The 21,032-nt window shown below is 34.8% G+C and overlaps 3 protein-coding genes across 4 annotated transcripts in view; 1 reads left to right on the top strand and 2 right to left on the bottom strand.

Annotated features, from left to right (window-relative positions):
* The window catches only part of rad21b (RAD21 cohesin complex component b), a 634,821-nt gene that overhangs the window by 427,712 nt on the left and 186,077 nt on the right, over positions 1-21,032 (bottom strand). The gene's annotated exons all lie outside the window — the stretch shown is intronic.
* On the top strand, positions 1,937-12,962 carry cap1 (CAP, adenylate cyclase-associated protein 1 (yeast)). The gene is made up of 13 exons (XM_007245698.4): positions 1,937-2,063; positions 6,052-6,159; positions 6,323-6,423; positions 6,541-6,618; positions 7,443-7,586; positions 8,002-8,087; positions 8,204-8,309; positions 8,416-8,599; positions 9,835-10,010; positions 10,139-10,262; positions 10,409-10,491; positions 11,340-11,483; positions 11,603-12,962. The coding sequence occupies exons 2-13, from the start codon at positions 6,054-6,056 to the stop codon at positions 11,684-11,686; spliced, it is 1,416 nt and encodes a 471-aa protein (XP_007245760.2). The 5' UTR covers positions 1,937-2,063; positions 6,052-6,053; the 3' UTR covers positions 11,687-12,962.
* Positions 14,448-20,925, bottom strand: ppt1 (palmitoyl-protein thioesterase 1 (ceroid-lipofuscinosis, neuronal 1, infantile)). 2 transcript variants are annotated; one of them, XM_022683296.2, is made up of 10 exons: positions 20,826-20,925; positions 19,260-19,379; positions 18,532-18,641; positions 18,300-18,427; positions 17,976-18,046; positions 17,128-17,230; positions 16,912-17,002; positions 15,556-15,654; positions 15,391-15,462; positions 14,448-14,820 (listed from the first exon to the last, which is right to left on the bottom strand). In XM_022683296.2, exons 1-10 carry the CDS (start codon positions 20,908-20,910, stop codon positions 14,698-14,700), a joined length of 1,002 nt encoding a protein of 333 aa, XP_022539017.2. In that variant the 5' UTR covers positions 20,911-20,925; the 3' UTR covers positions 14,448-14,697. The 2 variants fall into 2 exon arrangements, with proteins under 2 accessions (XP_022539017.2, XP_007245764.2); XM_007245702.4 differs by lacking the exon at positions 20,826-20,925 and adding an exon at positions 19,788-19,916.

A 21,032-nucleotide genomic window follows, 5' to 3' on the forward strand; every position in this document is an offset into this window, starting at 1 on the left:
CCATATTTATTTATGCTGGGTCTGTAAGGATATATTTTAAGTCTTTTATAAGTAAACACATTCCGCTATCCTCTCACTCAAGCCCAGTGTACTGGTAACATGATAAATATCGTAACATGGTCACGACCTCCCTGTAAGCTGACACTACAACTACGTATTTTTCTACATTTAATGGTTAACATTTACTCATCTATTTAAAAAATCAACTACAAAACTAGTAGCAATCTAAGTTATCGTTGCATAGCTGATGCTTAAATAAACTTGTTTGTTAACCAGCGGCACAAGAAGTTATATATATATATACATACGTATATATATATACGTATGTATATATATATATATACGTATATATATATATATATATATATACGTATATATATATATATATATATATATATATATATATACGTATATATATATATATATATATATATATATACGTATATATATATGTATATATATATATATATATATATATACATATATATATACGTATATATATATATGCAAAACATGGTATATTAACATGTTATTAAAGGGAAAACAGTAAGTTCAAGATTGTTAGATTTTTAGGGCATAATGGGAATTGAAGCTAGTTTTTACTTGATTGAGCAATCAAGTTTAGCAATACTGTGGCCTCAATTCTTGAAACTATGGGTGATTGGACCAGAATAATGTGGGATTTGGTGTGTGGAAACCATAAATTTTATACAAGTGAAAAACTACTTACCTCCAAATCGTTTTACCCAATTTCTGCACTTTTCTACTAGTTTCTCAGATGGCCTCACAAGATGTTTTGGGCCGCAGAAGACAGCAGGTACAGCTGCATATTTGGGTGACAATGATCTTCTAACAAGATTGCATTCTAGTGATATTTTTCATGATAAACATAACACTTCTATATTATATGATATGAATTCCACATTTGCTTTATCTGTTAGATCAGCGATGGGCAACTGGTCCCACTCTCTCACTCTAATTTCTTCTTGTCCACTAAATAGAGTCTGTAACATTTTAAGCACAGTGTGTTTGTGTTGCCCCTGCTGAATGGAAACTTCTGCAATCCCTGCAATTCAGTGGGGAACTACAGCCTACAAGCAGAGTGAGAAGCAAGTCCTAACATGCAGTCTATTACATATCTACATATTAGGGGGTTGACATAGTAAGCTGTAGTATGGAATAACCTAGTTTACTGTAAAAGTATGAATAAGTAATGAACAGACAATATATAATATGTATGTATAATATGTATGTATAGCTAACAGTACTCATATACAGAATTTAAAATAATGTGAGAGACAGATTTAAATTTAAAGCTCTAAATGTGCTTTTAAACAGTGATTCCAAAATAAACTTATTTTAAAAAGAAATGCAAATAAAAAAAAAACTCATTGAATTAATCCTCGTTAAAAGAAAAGTTTTATGACCAAATACTAATACAATTATTTATTTGAAATAAGGCACAAAAATGTAATATATTATTATTAAATATCACACAATCACACATAATCTATCTGTCTGTCATCTTCTTTCTCTTTCTTATATTCTCTTTTATATTCTTTCTTATACACATTCCCTCTGTCTTATATTCTCTCTTTCTCACACATATTTAGTCTGTCTCTCATATTCTCTCACACATATTCTCACTCTCTCACACACACACATTCTCTGTCTCTCATACTCTCTCTCTCTCTCTCTCTCTCTCTTTCTCTCACACACACACATTGTCTGTCTCTCATATTCTCTCTTTCTCACACACACACACACATTCTCTGTCTTTCTCTTATATTCTCTCTCTCACACACGTTCTATGTCTGTATCATACTCTCTCTTTCACACACATTCTCTGTCTGTCTCTCATATTATTTCTCTCTCTCTCTCTCTCTCTCTCTCTCTCTCTCTCTCTCTCTCTGCCCTTATAAGGAAGTGGAGCGCTGAGCAGAGACAGGGCGGAAGCGGTCACAGATACAGGAAGACTACAGACACGGAACCGAGGCACCATAAACACACCCACTGTAGAAAAGCTGCTGTCGGACAGAATTACGGTTTGCCGCAGAAAGAAGGTAAGAAATGCAGGCTCTACGCTTTAAATCGTGATTTTTCTCTCCGGGGGGATGAACCGGAGTCGCGGTAGCTGGGGATCGGGTGGACTCGGTGTGTCGGTGCGGCGGCGCGGCGGCTCCGGTCGGTTGACAGGAAAAGGAAAGGCGGTTGGCCTCAGTGTGAAGGGCCGCTACTTTACGCTGCTTTATTGGGTTTATAGCTCTCGGTAGGTTTGCAGGGCAGGTGCAGGGATTAGACAGGCACCGGGGCTCCTCCGTGCTTCAGTAAACAGTCAGAAATGGGAGCAGCGAGCCGGTAATTTGACGGGCTGGAAGTTGGGTGTTGTGCCTGCAGACAGGACAGGAGGGGCCGAGTCACAGGGAACCGACTCCCTGTTCACTCCGCCGCTGCGGTTCATTTGTGCACAGATTTCTTTGTGTTAGGTTTTATTTATATAATTTTTATCTAAATTGGTCTGTCACCATAATTACATTATCGATTTATTGTTTAATATATATGAACATGACCTCAGTGTTTATGCTGAGCTCAGTTTTATTGCCTATTGTGATTACTAGGTGAAAAATTAGTCAATATGTCTTGTTTAAAAACAGTAACAAGTTTTATTATATGTATGATTTATTTGTTTACAATCCCAATGATATCCTTAATAATTAAAGGTTTTAATTATTAAAATGCAGTTTAATAATTAAACTGCATTTTAAAACAGTTGGAATTTCATTGTTATGCATTCACTATATTAGTGGTATTATTGTGTCTAAAATTAACTAATATATATATATTTTTTGCAATTATTTATGTAGTGATTCACATTAATGGAAGAAAAACTGACATTGCAATGCAGTAGTTTTTTTTGTACAATATGTCCCTACTAAAATTTCCAGCTGACCATTCATAAAAAATACCATATGCTGGTCAAAAGCTAGTGAAGGGGCTGGCCTTCTTGTGCTTGATGTTTTAGCAAAACAAAAAAAACATTTAATTAAATCTGCTGTATATGATTTTGCACATTTGACAGTTTGACTATTACACATGCCCACATTATGATGATGATGATGATGATAAATCGTGCAGCCCTATTAGTGATTGTGTCAGTACAACATTCTCAGATGTAAAGGTAGCTACCTTCTTCAGTCTTTGTGTTGCGTCTGCGACTTTAAATCCTATTATCAGGGAAAAACAGGTTTGAAGCATCTTTCTTTAGAGATCTTCCCAGAATGTTGCTCTGCTCATCCAGCTTGTGCCAAAAGATATATAGAGAAAGGGAGGGTGAGATCTGGCCTAGTTCTCCCAGTGCTGAAGCAGATATGACCTGTTTTTGATCAAAACGCAGTAGACTGCGCCTTCACCCTTCATGCATCTGATACAGATTTGTTTTACCCTGAGGCTGGTCATGGATGAGCTCTCAGAAACCCTGCTTGTGTGTCTCATGTGCATGTGTATCAAATACTGTCACTATAAACTGAGACCTGAGGCACACATAATTTCTCCAGATGTAGGACTGTAACTGCTGATTTATTAACAGTGAGCAACTCTTAAGTGTTGGCATGACTCATACATTTGAGTCTAGGAAAGGGATGTACAAAAATATAAAAGATTATTTGCGGAAAATTTCCTAGAAAAGCATCAAGACCTTTCTGTTTTTATGCATGCATATATACACATTTATACATTTATAATGTATAACTTAATTGAGTCTGTAGGAAACTGCAGCTATACATTTAATTGCACATACATATTCAGATATGAGGTTAAAGGAATGTGTGTGTTCTGCCTATTCTTCTGTGTATGCATTTATATGATATAGATAAATGGCTTATATTACATTGTACTGTGCAGCATACTTTAATGTATTCCTTAGTGTTTATTTTTTATTTAATTTTAAATTAATTTTAATTAAATTGTAGAGTACAATATTAGTATTGCAAATGTGTTCACATGTAGTGATTAAATGCATCATTAATCAGTGTCCTGATTAATTAAAGATATTTCTGACATATGATGATGAATAAAAAAACAATTATTTAATAATTGACAGACAAAGTATTTTTTTTTTGGTACAAGCTGCTTATGTTGCTCAATTGAAGTTCTGCAATTCACCAAGTTGCTTCCATGTCACAGACTGGATGGGGTGGGGTCACATGACCACACATGCGTTAGTATGTATGAGGCAATTCTATGTTGTGTGAACACAGTGGAGAAAGAATCAACAGTATATAAACTATGCTGACAAAATTACATTAATTAGATGTTCTGAATATCTGTTTTGATTAATAATTGGCCAGTCCTACTCTAATTGAAATGGAGTTGAGCAAAAGTAGTAGCATATTTTCCGCCCCTGCCAAAGTAACCTAACCAGTACATTTGACAAAGCTTTTTGTGAAGTTATCAAGTTTTGGATTTACCACCTCAATCAGTAATTGTTATTTATATTTTTTGCAATATTTTCTTGGAGAAATTCAGCTTGCACATGGAGTTCTAGCATGTGAATGTTGTCTTTATTCTAGATTATGGTACAAAAACGGAAAATAGCTACAGGAGCATTATTAGATCGTTTTCAGTAATGCCACCCAAGGCTGTTCCTGCTCTTGTAGTGAAAAGTGAATCCTATTTGCATGGTCTTATTTGAATACGCATGCTTGTTTGCTCTGTTTTCCACTGGTAAAGTAAAGGCCCGCAGAATGTAATATAAAGAACACTGTTGTCTAATTGACTGTCTTATAATGTAGCGTTATTGATTTCTAGCTTTTTCTGTGTAGTCATCAAGACAAAAACACTGCAGGGGTTGGTGTGGGTGGACACTCAGCACCAGCAATGAGCTAACCTTCTGACAGCCAGATATTTGGTGTCTACCTGCACTGGCCTGCTGCTGTTTAAGCTGTCAGATCTTTAGTGGAATGGTACAGGTTAATATAATCTCTGCTGACAGTTGCATTAGTTTGATTGAGGATGGGTTTCCGATGTGGAATAGGAGGAGTTCTAATTAGAAGCAGGTGATTCAGTGGTGCAGTTGGTTACCTGTGTTTTTCTATGGAGAGTCATTCAGGTGGAGGTTATGAGTCAGCTGCTGGGATTGGTGGATCAGGTTACTGTTACATAATCTCAGTCTGTAGGCTGTGTGTACATGGGGAAGGAAGGGCCTTGGGGAAATAAAGGTGTTGCTACTTAAAAGCTCCTTACACAATTAGTCCGGAAAAGCCACTTTTAGTGTCTAATGTGCAAATGAAACAGACTCAGAATTTGCCTCGTATGTAATAGGCTGTTTTGTGACTCTGAGGCATATTTGAAGTGCTTTCTTTGCAAGCAAGTTTGCTTATGTTTTCAAGAGGCAAGTTACAACACATACAGTCTTGCAATTGCTGGAGTCTTGACTGTGCATTGTAGTCTGCATTGCTGCTGGTTTACTAGGTAGAATGATATTGTGGACTTTGTTCTTATTTATGTACTGATGCCTATAAATAAAACTTATTTGTGGTATAAAAAATGGAAATTTACACTAACTTTAATTAATTAAAGTTAATAAAATTGATTAACGTAGAGAAACACTGATATGATTTTTTTTACACATTTATCTGATGATATGTGATGATGGTTGTAATGAAGGTACAGATTTCTATAGGTTTAAAATGCAGTTAAAAAAACTGAGATATTTTAACCATGACATGTATTGTGTAAACATTGTGCTCTTTTTGAGTGCATTATGTAAGATAAGATATTCCTTTTTTAGTTGCACGGTGAAATATCATCAAATCTAATCAACAGTGTGAAATTTATATATTTTTTTTGCAAATTATATGTTAAATTATGCCAATGGTTGCATTCCTTGATCACCTAGGACTAAATAATAAATTATTCTTAATCATCAGTAGGACCATACTTGATAGATGTGGTCTAAATTCATATATAGAACTTGACTATTTTAACAGAGAAGATGGTAAAGTCATTTTTTTAACCCATTTAACATGTTCTGTGTTTGTCTCTGTGGTGCAGGTATGGCAGAGCTGGCAAGTCTGGTGCAGCGGTTGGAGGTGGCTGTGGGCCGTCTGGAGGCCGTATCTGGCAGTGGAGGTGCAGGCGGCTCTGCTGCTGGCACTGGAGGTACTAGAAACCCATACTTGGTCTCATTCCTTATCACTAAATAAATTTAAAGCAGTTTATTGTTGTTGGAGTACATAGGCCACTTTGCTGACAAACCAAGGCTGTTTTTAGATAGTGGGTTTAATAACCTCACATTTGGTAACCTTCTGCTCTCACATTGCAGCTGTGTCTGCATACGTCGAGGCCTTTGATGCCCTAATCTCTGGACCTGTGGCTGAATACATCGGTCTGAGTCAGAAGATAGGTGGAGATGCCCAGAAGCATGTATGTGTCATTATGCTTAGAGAGAAATTCTTCACAATGTCTGTGCATATTTGGCCATTAGTTTGAATACAACAGTTACTTATTATTTAATTTACTTATTTATTAATTTTTTTACAGGCTGAGATGATGAAGCAAGGCTTTACCTGTCAGCGGCAGCTTCTGGTGACTGCTTCCTGCTCCCAGAAGCCCTCTGATGTAAGTTATGGTTGATGAAGTGCAGGCCTTGGTCCTGCTTTATTTTGATGTTCCTCTGTGCATACTAGGCAATTAGGGTTCAGAAGTCCACAAATACGATGCATCCCTGTCTGGAAACCAGTGATTTATACTACTGGTTGCTACTTGCTGTTGTTTGGTTGAATGACCTGTTTCAACAGTTTAGACTTCTTGACTAACTGAGCCGTTTTATTATGTAATTGCTGCAATGTATTCCGTAATTAAATTACTAAGTAGTGCCTAAGAATATGTAAAGTGTCTAGGTAGAAGCCCTTAGGATTGAAACGGATAAGTTTAAAATGATAGTAAGCATTACATTCATATAAAGGAAAAGGTCACAGTAATAATTATATTAACTAAAAAGGTAAGGTGATATTTTTAGGTATTTGGTGATATGTAATTTAATGAAATCTCCTCTGCAGTAGACCTTCTAAGTAGATTTTTTTCAAATTCTGATCATAAAGAAGAAACATTTTCAGTGTTGGACAAAACATAACTAAAACAGCAATTTTACACCATAAAATAATAAATACAACTTTGTAGCTTATTTGCTTACCACAGAAGCAACAAGTTTATTAACTTTTAAAACATCAATGTAAATATATTCTACTCCGTGTCATTTTTTAAAATGTTTCTTTTGGTCCATTCATGAGGATTTTTTGACAGTACCTAAAAAACAGCTGCCAGATTAATATTATGCAAATCAGTAAAAACCTGATGGAAATTTAAGTATTTGTGTGAAAGCAGTGGTTTGCAACAGTCCATCTCTTACAATTTCTATATATTTTGTTCTATTATTTCTTTAGGCTACCCTGACATCCCTGCTGGCTCCGGTGTCTAAAGTGATCCAGCAGGTGCAGTCGTTCCGGGAGCAGAATCGCTCATCTCCGCATTTCAACCACCTCTCAGCCGTCAGCGAGAGTGTGCCTGCCCTAGGCTGGGTTGCCATGGTAAGTGCTCCATGCTTGGCACTGTTAACATAGTGTGTCTCCTGTCTGTGTGTGTGTGTGTGGGTCTGTGTCTATGGGTTGTCATTTATTTAACCCAGATTGTAGCTGATTGAAACAGACTATTCATTTATTCTGGGAATTTCTCATACAGTGAGACAGTGTGCTTTGACATTTGTGTTCCTTCTGGTTTTAAAACAATGGGCCAGTGTTTCAGCTTGACAGCCTTTGAAACTGGAATTTAATTAGCTGTATAACATTCATGACGCAGTGATTTGATTCCTTCTTAAAATTATTTATTAATTAATGTCTTTGAGTCAGAAATGTGTGTTTGAGTGCAGAATTAAATGTAAATGTGTTATAAAAGCAATGGTGGAGTCTTAATTAAAATAAAAAGGTTTCCTGTCTTCTTTGTTAGTCCCCTAAACCAGGTCCTTATGTCAAGGAGATGCAGGACGCTGCCATGTTCTACACAAATCGTGTGCTTAAGGATTACAAAGAAAAGTAAGTTTAAATGTCTTCTATCTATATGTTCGAAAAAAAAATCCCCATTTCCTTTTAGTTTTTTTTTGTTTGTTTATTGCCTTTTTATAACTTGTTCTTTGTACATTGTTCTGCAGGGACAAAACACACGTGGACTGGGTGAAGGCCTATCTGTCCATTTGGACTGAACTGCAGACCTACATCAAGCAGCATCACACCACTGGACTGGTGTGGAACAAGACTGTAAGTCAAGAGTTGTGATGATATTTAGATTTTTTTAGCCTTCCTTCTATTGCCCCTGTTGATAGATTTAAATAGCCCTGTGTGTGTAATTTTATGTGCATTGCAGGGTCCTGTTGCCTCAGCCTCAGGAGCTCCCAGTGCCCCCAGCGGTGGAGCTCCTCCTCCCCCTCCCCCTGGTCCCCCACCTCCACCCATGGATCTGAACCTGTCTGCAGGCGGAGGAGATACAGCATCAACCAACCGCAATGCTCTCTTTGCCTCCCTTAATAAGGGATCCGACATTACTAAAGGTATTTTTTTTCACAGCAGTGTTGGTGATAAACATGATTAATTTGTAGCTGCAGTTTTTTTTTTATTTCAATGTGAAATAAATAGAAAACAATGATTTATAGAGTTTAAGTGTTTGACTGTGCTGTCACTAAGTTCTAATCATAAGATTCATGTGGTATTCATTTGGTAATTACTGTCATACCAATTTGCGAAAAAGAAGCGCAAACTAAATTTAGACATTTAATGTAGGACTTGTAATATTTAAATGTGAACAGCTTAATCTAATGATTATTATTTTAATCGTCAGTTAACTTAATTACTATATTATCCTTATTCTTAAATGTCTGTGCGTGCTCAAATAAAAGAATTAACCAATTAACCATAATTATAGTATGCATGACAAGGCATTATTCTGCAACAAATGTACATCAATCAGTGTTAAAAGGTTACCTCTGTTCTGTCAGAGGTTCAGTCCTTTACCTAATATGGTAGGTTTCACTGGCTATACACAATTTGCCAATTTGGACTTTTGTAATCGATGACGTTGATTATGTTGATGAATCATCCCAGTCTTATTTTACCTCAAGATAATGTCATTAACCTGCAGATTCTGTGAGATAGGAAAAGGTTCCTGTGTTTGCACATCTGTGGCCAACAAAAGAGGATACTTTTTTTTTAACAACTTTTTTTTTCTTACACTAATGTAATTCATTCTCGGGTTAAACTCACTTTTTAACACTTATTTTATGTTTAAGATTTATGTTTAACTGTTTAAGATTCAGTGTTTGTAAGCTTTAAAAAATGATTAGCAATAATGAGTATAACCTCTTTTTTATATTGGTTTATGTTTTTGTTTTGTTCAAATGTGCAGTTGTTAAACATGCTTATTTGTTGAAACGTAACCACTCTTAATTTAGAAATGCAGTATAGGTTCACTGTTTTTCAATAAATTTCAGTCTAAGTTGAGGGTAAAAAGTACTACAAAAACTTCATTGCAATAAAAAACTGAAATAATTAAAAATACTTCATCTTTTCTGTAAAATGTTAATTTAGTGTACATAATGCTGGTCATTCTTATTTACCTACATGTTATTATAATTATTATTACTTTTTTATGTGTATTTTATCTTGTTTTATGCCATTTGTAATATTTTATGTTTTACTGTAGTGGCATTGCAGTGATATTCGGCTGTCAGCATCTTTTGTCTACATGTCATTATATAACCCTGTCCTTTCCTTTCACACAAACATTAAGGGCTGAAGCATGTGTCTGATGACCAGAAGACTCACAAGAATCCGAATTTGAGGTCTCAGGCAGGTCCTGTGCACACAGGCCCCAAACCATTCACCGCTCCCCGGCCAACTGCGACTACCGCCCCTGCCCGTAAGCTGCCCCCAGTGCTGGAGCTGGATGGCAAAAAATGGAAAGTGGTTAGTACAAAAGCCATTTTGTCAAATCACCTCTCTTTTACACTTTACTCATGCTTAGTTGTTTGTATTTTCCTACTGTTTGTCGCTCTGCTCTGATTTCCTAGCTTTCCCCTTTTTTTAATCGACAGGAAAACCAGGAGGGAGCTCAGGGACTTGTGATCAGCGACACAGAGCTCAAACAGGTTGTTTATGCCTTCAAGTGCAACAACAGCACTCTGCAAGTAAAGGGAAAAATCAACTCCATCACTATAGGTATAATACTTATGAACTCCCCTCCTACGTCACATGAATGTTGTTCATGCTGTACATGAAAATAGTTGATTTAAATGCATGCAGTGTAAAAAAAAAAAGCACATTTGTTTGACTTGTTTGTTTTTTACTTGTCACTGCGTCTGCAGATAACTGCAAGAAAATGGGCCTTGTGTTTGATGACGTTGTGGGGATCATTGAGGTGATCAACTGCAAGGATGTTAAAGTCCAGGTGTGTGTTTTTTTTTTCTGACAATATAACCATTGATTCCATAATTTGGCTTAATAAGAAAACAACATATGCTTTACAATTTGAAAATGTACAGATCCTATCAAAACAAGATCGATGTCCGATTTCTTTAGGATGGGTGTGTTACCCATGTATATAATAGTGCACTAGGTGTTGGGTGAAAATGGCATTCCAAACTATCACAGGATTAAGACCTTCAGAATACACAATATTCACAACAAGTCAATAAACTAGTTGTGCCATATATTGGCTATGAAATAAATAATAGAATTTCATAATTTAAAATATAAATTAAATCATTCAGTTAAATTAAAAAGCATAGAAAAAACAATTATTTATTTATTTATTTATTTATATTTATTCTGTGTTCTTTAGGTATGGACTATATTTACAATATGCCAAAAAAAAAAGTCAATAATCAAAATATTGTCATATTGCTCATCTCTTGCTGAGCACTTTACTTTTCTTCTCTGTTTACCTTCTAAGACTTTAACAACAGATTCTGGCATGTTGCCAATGCCATGTGTTAATTATTGGAAAAGTGGAGTGGCCTCCACCACTTACTTTTTCCGCTTCTCTTAACACCCATCTGTTTTTCATCCCGCCCTCTTTATAACACACAGAGCGCCTTTACTATGGCTGGCCTGAGAAACCTGGAAACTTTTTTTTTTTATTATTCTTATCTCCACACAGATCTCTTAATTAAAATACTTATTTATTCATAGAATTGTTTATTTAACCATAAACAGTTACTTTCTGAATTTGTCACTTGTTTAAAAGAATTCTCTAAAAAATGAATCTCTAAATGTTTTTTTTGTTTATGCATGCAGGTTATGGGCAAGGTACCGACCATCTCAATCAATAAGACTGATGGCTGCCACGTGTACCTGAGTAAGGACTCTCTATCTTGTGAGATCGTCAGCGCTAAGAGCTCAGAGATGAACGTGCTGGTGCCTGGCAAAGATGGAGATTATGTAAGTGATGTTTAGAACTGTTTAAAAAAGAATAATAAAAAAAATAGAGAGAGGAACAAGCAACTGTGTGATGCTTTTATCTTATAAACCTCCTCTTTTTGTGTTTTATTATCTTCCAGACTGAGATCCCAGTCCCTGAACAATTCAAAACTGTATGGGATGGCAGTAAGCTGGTCACCACAGCAACTGAGATTGCAGGATAGAGGATCCACCTTGTTTGTAAGACCGCCCCCTTAACCAATGCCACCTGACTGACTGACCAACCAACCAACCAGCCAATCATAAGTGAGACTGAAATGCCAACCATGTCCACACTTCCTGTCGGCCAATCACAGCTGCGGCTGTACCTTCCTTCAGCCAACAAGATGACTGCTTGCTTAATTTGGCACAGTCCCTCAGCCAGGGGCAGAGATCGACTCTTCATTCCATTTGATATCATTAGATAGCACTTCCAAACTAATTGCCAACAATCAACTTGTTTTGCTACTTTTATTTTTTAAGCATTCCACCCAAACTGGGGAAAAAATAAATGTGAACAGCCAAAATGATGCAATGATTTGTTTGACACTCCTTAGTACTGTCTTAATTTCTCAGTCGTGTGAATGGATGTGTTTCTCATTTGCTTTCTGTGGTCAGGGGGCAGATATGTTGGGGTGGGGTTGGGTGTTTGAGTCCTTGTGCGTTTTTGTTCTTATATATGCAATTCAGTCCTGAAGCACACATGTACACCCCCTTCCTTTCAGACAACTATGATGCTACCACTTTAGACATTGACGATGACTTTCTGGAGATATAATTATAACGATCTGTGTCATCACCACCATTAGATGACTGATTTAGAAAAAGACAAATTATGTGCAGGACCACTGTCTTTTCTATCATAACACTGAAGTAAAAATAGTAGTAATGATTGTGGCAGTATGAACAAATCTCATTCCTTTCCATTTAGCATTATATTCCACAGCACACAGCACATTCCCTACAGCACTGTAATGTTAAAGGCCATAATGTGTAATATAAAATAAAAGGTACCATTTAAAAATTGGATGTTTATTCAAAAATGTCCTTTCAATTTATTTTATTTCCAAAAAAGAACAAAACTGGATATTTAAACATTGATACGGTTAAAGGATTACTGTAAATGCATCTGATCATTTTGTTGTAGCAGGGGTGAGCTGCTTCCTGTGATAGCTGCAGAGTTATCTCCTGCTACGGTCAGCTTACAAATCTGTATAGACCCTGTAGACAATGGTTTTTGTTTGCCACCTAGATTTGTAAAAACCCTCACCACAGGATTTTACCTGTTCATCATTTGACTATTTAAAGCCTTTTCCTCTCATAGCACTCAGGCCATGTGGAATTTCTTTTTTTTTTTTATCATTTGTCTTTTCGTTTTTTTCTTTCTTATTTGGCAAAGAATGAAAATTCTGCTCATTAATACTGGAGGAAGATATCATTAAAGTGGTAAATTTAATGTCACTTCTGTGTGTCTTTACTTTTTTTGGTGTAAGAATTTAGTCATAATGTTTTACTACGCAGTAATGTTTTTTTATTAGTTGTTACAAATAATTTTCATTTTATGTTTTGTAATGTTTAATTTACATGATTGCTAGCAACATACGTTAGTAATAAAACTCTTTTTGTAGAGAGTTTGGTTCTCATCCTCAAGCCAATGAATTCTAAATTATTTCTTTGAAAACACAGACTAACAGAGATATCCATGAGTTAGTTAGATACCATTATTTTATGCTAAAACTGATTAAAAGACACATTCTCATTGTTTTCCTTTAATCCAACAAGAAATTTTAGGGTACCTAAAATTAGGTGGGGTTAGCTTTATGTATCACTCCTCTAAACTTAGTTTGTCAACTGCCTTTGAGCTTAATTTACATGTCTGTCCAAATCGTAAAGATTCACAAGAGACAAAACCCTGACTTTTCTGAAAATAACAGTTTTATAGGGATTATGTATAAAAAAAAAACTAAATCTAAGTGTTTTAGATTAAAATCTGCTGATGCTTTATTAACCTGTTATGGGGAGAAAAGCACTGCTGCCATTGCTACTGCGGCTTAACAACACCAAAACTGCATTATGTTAACTTAATAAAAAGGGCAGAAAAACTTGTTCAAGAACTGTTTAATGCTGCATAAACCAAATCATATTTGTGTAAATGCCTGTAATATTATTTTTAGCCTCAGTCCACATGCTTCTTTCACTAAGCTAGCGTAAAGTGTGTCAAAGTGTAAATTCTTCTCACTGACTGCAGGGAGAGACAAGGAGCTGCTGAAAAATTAAAGTATGTATTGTATTGGGATTTGCAAAAAAATACCTGCGAATCTTTTCTATATATTTAATGAGAAACAGATGTGGTGGAAGATAGGGTTAAAAGGCTATTGGCTACAAGAAAGTAAGAACAGCTTTAAATGAAAATTGTCTTGAAAGACCTGTTTCTGTGAACTGCACCCAACCTGTTTAACAACCGTGCAGTGCAGATAACAAGTATGCTGGTTTCTGTAATATAATAAAGAATACAGGGTAAAGTATGGTGCAACACTAAAATAATACATGTTTTAGGTCATTGGGTGTGTTTTTTTTTATTATTAAACAAATGAAACCCTAAATGCAGTATTGTAACATGCTAAATGTTGGTCTTACTAACCTAGAATGAACTTAAAATAAAAGAACGTGAACTACAATTTCTGGATAAAAATATTTGAGACCATTTAAATAACTTCTCTTGAAGAATGTTGTTCACAAATGTGTGTTTAGTCTACATTTTGATTCAGTTTTAAGCTCAAGGTACAAGTATGTTTTGGTTTTAAAATTCCAGATGACTCACTAAACTGCTTAAAAGGAGTGAAACAGTCTTTTCAAAATAAATCAAGCATTTTTTTTAGCTTTCTGGTGCTACACGTTCCCCCAACCCACAAATCCAAGCACATATGTAAAAAGGCAGACACTTAATCAGGTTTCTAAATGTTACAATTTATTCATGAGATTAAAAAATTATACAATAGTAAGTGATCAGATATATTAGAAATTCAGTTCCATTAAATCCAGTTTAATAAAACAAAAACTAGTTCAGTGCAATAAAACGAAAGAGAACTGGCTTGTAATCAATCTGTAAAATGTCATTAGAGACAGAAACATAAGTAAGAAGTGTGAAACAGTACAGTGTAGCTTCATATGGCTATTGTTCATTCCTGCTGCGGCTTTAGCGTATGTAGGGAAGTAGTTTGGCATTGAACCACTCGCGAGAGAACTGTAAATGATCTCCATCAGTAGCAAGAAACACCAGCTTCCCCGCTTTATCCATTTCAGCCAATCCCAGTCGATCCTGCAAAACAACACGACACCCTGCTGATTTATAGGCTTCAGTTTTACAGACCGAAGCAAAATAAGTGCAATAGAAGCTCTCAGGCCTCTGCTTTTAAAGAGAGAAGCACATTATTGTGCTCTTGCACTAATCTGAACCTTTGTAATCATGGCGAAATACTATTTGGACAAAAGTATTGTGACATCTGCTCATACATTTATTCAAAAAAGTAAAAAAAATAATGATGCTTTAATTGGAGTAACTTTCTCTACTGCTCATAAAAGGCTTAAAATTAAGCCTAAATGTGATTTGATTTACTAAAGCATTGTTTAAGGATTTGAGTCAGGATGTAGGATGATCACCTCAATCCTAAACTCCCAAATGTATCCTATTCAAAAGTATTAGTATTAATCATCTTAATTGCATATTCATCTGCTACAGAAAGTTATATTCTATTGGCATTACTCCTCTACAGGGACTAGACAAGTTGTGGGTGTGCATTTGCATTTGCTGTTGTATAACCTGTATGTTTAGAGGAATGAGATGACATCATCACAGATGAGCAGCATGAAATGAGCAGCTCATTCTCACCTCTTTATACAGAGCGCTTTCCTGTAAAGTTTCCGTCTTCTCAGCCTGACCAGTCACGAAGAACCCAAACCACTGAGAACACAGAACAGATGATTTTATTAGTAAAGTTCTTTAGAACTGGTAAAAATGCTTTAATGAACAGATTAGGAGAGGAGAATGAGTAACCTCTGAATCCACAGGGTCCACTACACTGTCCTGCAGGAACTTAACCATCACAAACTTCTCCAGCAACATGAGGTTCTTCTTGTACGTCTGATTCACCACCTTTACAAATTAGCACAGGTTAAATATTACTAGTCAGTGTATTAATATCAATGTATTAAAACACTTAATTGATATTGAAATATCTGATGTCCTACATTGTGGGCAAAGAATTTGATGTTTAATTTTGTATATTAAGGTTTTTAGAAATTATTGTAAAAATGTACACTTTTTATTTACGACACCTACAGCATATGTTTTATAAGTATGTTGATTAAGTCTACAAAATGAAACTTATTATTTATAACATTACTAACAAATATGGATGTTATGGACCTCTTCCTTTGCTAACTCTGGATATCACAATTATGACATTAAGTTATAATTATCCTTATTTGTTGTGACAGGCTAGGTCTTATTATGCTCAAAAATGGTGTTGTATTAAATGTGCTGTATTTAATGCATCATGGGGTCAACCCAGTATTCAGGACACATTACAATTATGGTAAAATGTATCTTGAGAAATATCTGTCCAATTTCTGTCACAATAAGTAGTTGTTGTTGTTATAGGAACTAGAAAAAAATGAAAAAACATTGTTTAAAATTATATAGATCTATTATATTTTGCCCAGGGTTGCCACCATGCAGAAATGAAATTAAGACTCCTGTTGAGTCAAAATATAAATATGTAATTATGTTTGATAACATATATAATAAATTGTATTTTTTTACATATTTATATAGACATGTTTTATAGGTTTATATAGAAATATACAAATTTTGACACAAAATTCACAGAAAACTCAGAAAAAATGTTCATAAGTTTTTCTTTTAACGTATTTATTTATTTATTGATTAACTAACTAATCAGTTAGTATAATTTGTTCTTTAAATGGCCATATATTTATATTGGATAATAAAACTGTATATTAAATAAATTACTATTCATTCGACTTTAAAAACTCATCATCCTAAACAATCAATGAAACTACAATAGTATACTAAAATAAGCCACGCCCATGCACGGACATCTTCTGGCAATAGCACAACCAGATAGAAAATCATATTTAAGTAATTTTTTTATGATTATTGTTGGATTTACTGTTGATGTATGTGTGACAGACATGTGTATTGGACATTTGAGAACAAAACATATTTTGTTTTGTATTTTCATAAATGTTCAATACACAACATTTTATTGTCCAAAAATAGAGGATTATGTATATTACGGGATGGGTGGCAACCCTAATTTTACCCCACCTTAAATAAAAATATGACACAAAGTCTAAATAAAACTTTTCACATAAATAAAAGCCTCACCCGCTCCTGGTTTATATCAGCCAGGAAGAGGCTGTGCTGTTTGTACAGGTCATCATTGAGAGGATCGTGCCAGTACTGCGCCTGCACCAAACTACAGCAAAAACATTCAGTGTTAACTACTCAAAATGCACAAAATAAAAAACCCTGAGATCAGAAATTGGTCCCATTCTGTTTCTGAAAGCGTCACCATTTAAAAAACAAAAAACACAATCTCACTGTTTTTGGATGGCGTCTGTGTAAGCTCCAGAATTGAGCTTCTTCCGGATCCAGTCACAAATATGAGAGCTCTCCCCGGGGCAGCGAGGCAGACCATACACTCCTGCAGAGGAATGACAGCAGAACGACATAAGAAACATACACAGAATGTGACTACAACAATAATTCTGTTGGCATTAGGCCCAGCCTGGTCGTCATACTGTAATATAATTTAAAATATAAAAGACATTAAGACAGAAGAGACATTAAGTGATGAAATATAAAATGATTAAATATATTATATGCCTCCACCCATGTTTCAATAACATATATATAAAACACTGTGCTAAAGTATTTAGCAGTGGCTATATTTGGCTATATTCTAATAGTACAAATTAATGTGTGAGTGCCTGGAAAACCCAATCTAAAACAATTAAATGTGTTTTTAGTGAAGGTTTTAGTACTTTGTTTAGAATGACAGAGATAGAAAAAACGGTTTTTGTTTTAACTTTTAGGGGTTCTTTCATTAGTGGAGGGGGGCCAATTAAGGTGTTTTGAGGAACATTTGAGAAAAGGTTTTAAGAAGAATATGTTCTTGAAGCACCTTAAACATCCGTAAACATGTTTCTAAACAGTTTGAAAAAGGAAAACGTTTCTCAAGGAGCTTATGCTTTTAACAGTGTATATGAACATTAGTTTAATGGCAAAATATACTATATATATATATATATATATATATATATATATATATATATATATATATATATATATATATAATGTACACAAATCTTTATTTGAAACATGAGTTTGAATCATGCAGAAATTCTGAACAACAGTTTGAATCCTAAGTTAAAAAGCTGTGTAAATACCTTGATGTTGTCCACCAACTGAGATCAGAGTCTTCATTGGAGGATTTGGACATCTCTGAGCCACAGCACGTCTGATTAGAGGAATAAAATTGCAGACTGGGTTAGTTTTTTAATTTTGCTCCAACCTGATGACTTTAATTTAGTACTCCAGGGCAGGGGTGTCCACTCTTATCCACAAAAGCCTGATTTGGTTGCAGGTTTTTATTAAAACAAAGCAGGAGCACAATTTACCCTGTTGCTCTTCACTTGAAATGAAACATTGCAGCCATATCAGGCCTTTGTAGATAAAAAAAAAAAAAAGAAATACAGAATATCAGTACTTACAGAAACTGTGCCCCCTGAGAGAAGCCCATTGCATTGTAACCCGCTTTCAGCTTGGGGTCCTGGGCTAGTTTCTCACATACAAAGGACACTTGCTCATTAACATCCTTGAAGAACCCACTTTCAGTATCCTAAAACACAGATTAATAAACAGTCAGTTCAGTATAATAGTGCGCCAGTTAATTTTTAAGTGAAAGATATATACAGAAGATTTTAAGACATCTGACTGGAATACCTGAACAACAGTCTTGCCGATCATAAGAGATAACACATATATACCAGGCACTTCCTCTTCCACCATTTTCTTGATTGCACCCATGCTCAGAGGGTTGCAGCAGTTGTCCCCTATTCAAGCAGACACATAATAAAAAAGTAAATATATGCAGTATCTATTTTCTTTATACTTTCTCTTAGTAAAAACCATCATCATCTAGGTGCATCCTATCAGAGTACAGTGGAAGGGTAATATTTCAAATTACAGACACATTACTTTCTTTTAAAATCACTTGTTCATATTAGGAGCTGAATATTTTGAAGCTGATTGGGAAGCTTGGTATCACAGGTATTAGCAAGTAAGTTCTAATGGAGATTGTTTTTTTCTAAGCTTAACAAATACTCTCTTCATAGCTAAAATCATATTAACCTTAAATATTATTAATTAATGTTATAGTATTCCTGAACATTACATTAAAGCTCTAATCCAGGGATAATCTTTTGTAAGAAAATGTAGAGTGAACTGGTTTCTTTTTATTTTCATCTTGGAATGAATTATTGTGTTGCCATAATTGTATTACCATAATATATTGTTTTTTTACATGATGACACCTTATTCTTCTTATTATAATTACACATATTCAAATATATAGTTCTACATTTAATAAGCATTTCTTTTTATTATTATAAATTACACACATTCATCAAACCCTGATTTACAGCTTAATAAATATATATGCGTCATCATACCCATCCCATGCCAGATGACCAGGGGGGTGGTATCGTTGGACCCTCGAGCTGATCCGCAGATCAGGAGGAATGCACCAACTCCAATGAACAGGCGTGGGTCCATGTTCAGTCCAGCTGCTGCTGCAGATCCAACACAGCAGAGTTAATATTACAGACAACAGGAAGACAAGAGAGACATCATGTGATTATTTATAAGGAAGCGGTGAGAGAAAGCGCCCTGTGGCTCAGGGAATAAGCAGAACTGAGCACAGAGGGAATAAAACAGACACTGGGAAAATGAACCAACGACAAATCAGTAAACAGAACTGCTTGTGACGCGAACTGTTGCTGTACAAATCCCCAAATCTGTTAACTGATCAACTTAAACAGCCTCTACAGCCTGATAAAGTGCTTCCTTAGCCTGTATAATAAACTAGCTAACTCTCTTCACTGATGAATTATGTCTTAGACACGTGATTAGCCTAAAAACACTATAATACACTCAAAAACTCTAAAATACATATAAAACATCAGCAAGCTGCTACTTACTGTATTAAGGCGCTTCTGGTACCACGGGTCACATGATAGAACCGAAACAAATACGGAGTGAAACCAAAGCTGGTTTATAGCGAGGCTGTCCACTCCTTATCCCCCACCCGTTTATAGCATAAAATCACTGATAACCGCTAGGTTAGGGAGCCCGCGAGGGAGTCCTCAATGACTAGGGGATAAAACACAAATTACACTTGGAAACTACTTTTCCAAGATATTGTTTTGGGAAGTATATATAACGTCGTTTTCTAAATAAGGAAAAAAACGACCTGTGTGTTTTTTATTTGTCTGTAACAAACTATTTTTAGACAACAGTAAGCTGTCTGGGAGGTAAGCTGATGCTGGACATACAGCCAGACAGACATAACAGACATATATCTAGAGAGATGGACAGATGGATGGATGGATGGATGGATGGATGGATAGATGAACAGGCACAGCACAATTAGCTATCTTTAGTCTGTGGTACCATATATATATATATATATATATATATATATATATATATATATATATATATATATATATATATATATACGTATATATATATATATATATATATATATATATACGTATATATATATATATATATATATACGTATATATATATATATATATATATATATATATATATATATATATATATACGTATATATATATATACGTATATATATATATATATACGTATATATATATATATATATATATATATATATATATATATATATATATATATATATATATGTCAACTATAATAGATGAAATATCTCACTTATTAAAAAAATGCAATAATATAAACAAAAATACAATAATATAAACAAATATACACATATCACTGTACACATTATATAGAATATATTTAAAAATGCATTAGAATCTAACACAAACCTTACATAGACTCTGTATAAATGCTTATAACTGGAGTTTAAAGCTTATAAAAATGTATGCCTGTGGTGCTAAAATAGTTAACATCCTTTTCTGTTGAGAAAATAAATACATTTTACAGTATAAAAATAATCAAACACTGATTTTTACCCTTAAGTGTCGAACAAACGCGAATCATATTCTGAAGTGGGTATTCTCCTATCTCTAGGAAGAGTTCCTGTAAAAAAACATCCATAATAAGCCATACGTGTTCCTTAAACGAGCTTACCAACAATACTATAAGACTATCCGTATGAAGTACAGATCAGCGCTGAACGTCACATGACCCAAGTTATTTGAATAAACAAGAGTAGGACG

This window comes from Astyanax mexicanus, chromosome 3 (assembly GCF_023375975.1).
Source record: "Astyanax mexicanus isolate ESR-SI-001 chromosome 3, AstMex3_surface, whole genome shotgun sequence".
Lineage (NCBI taxonomy): Eukaryota > Metazoa > Chordata > Actinopteri > Characiformes > Acestrorhamphidae > Astyanax > Astyanax mexicanus.

Excerpts from the sequence above, each read along its gene's own strand:
- cap1 (XM_007245698.4), top strand. The coding sequence starts at position 6,054 with ATGGCAGAGCTGGCAAGTCTGGTGCAGCGGTTGGAGGTGGCTGTGGGC. Across the intron at positions 6,424-6,540 it reads GTGGAGATGCCCAGAAGCAT|GCTGAGATGATGAAGCAAGG; the intron begins GTATGTGTCATT and ends ATTTTTTTACAG. Across the intron at positions 8,088-8,203 it reads CTTAAGGATTACAAAGAAAA|GGACAAAACACACGTGGACT; the intron begins GTAAGTTTAAAT and ends ATTGTTCTGCAG.
- ppt1 (XM_022683296.2), bottom strand. The coding sequence starts at position 20,910 with ATGGATGTTTTTTTACAGGAACTCTTCCTAGAGATAGGAGAATACCCA. Across the intron at positions 18,642-19,259 it reads GGTCATCTGGCATGGGATGG|GGGACAACTGCTGCAACCCT; the intron begins GTATGATGACGC and ends CTGCTTGAATAG. Across the intron at positions 17,003-17,127 it reads ACAGACGCCATCCAAAAACA|TTTGGTGCAGGCGCAGTACT; the intron begins GTGAGATTGTGT and ends TTTTTGCTGTAG.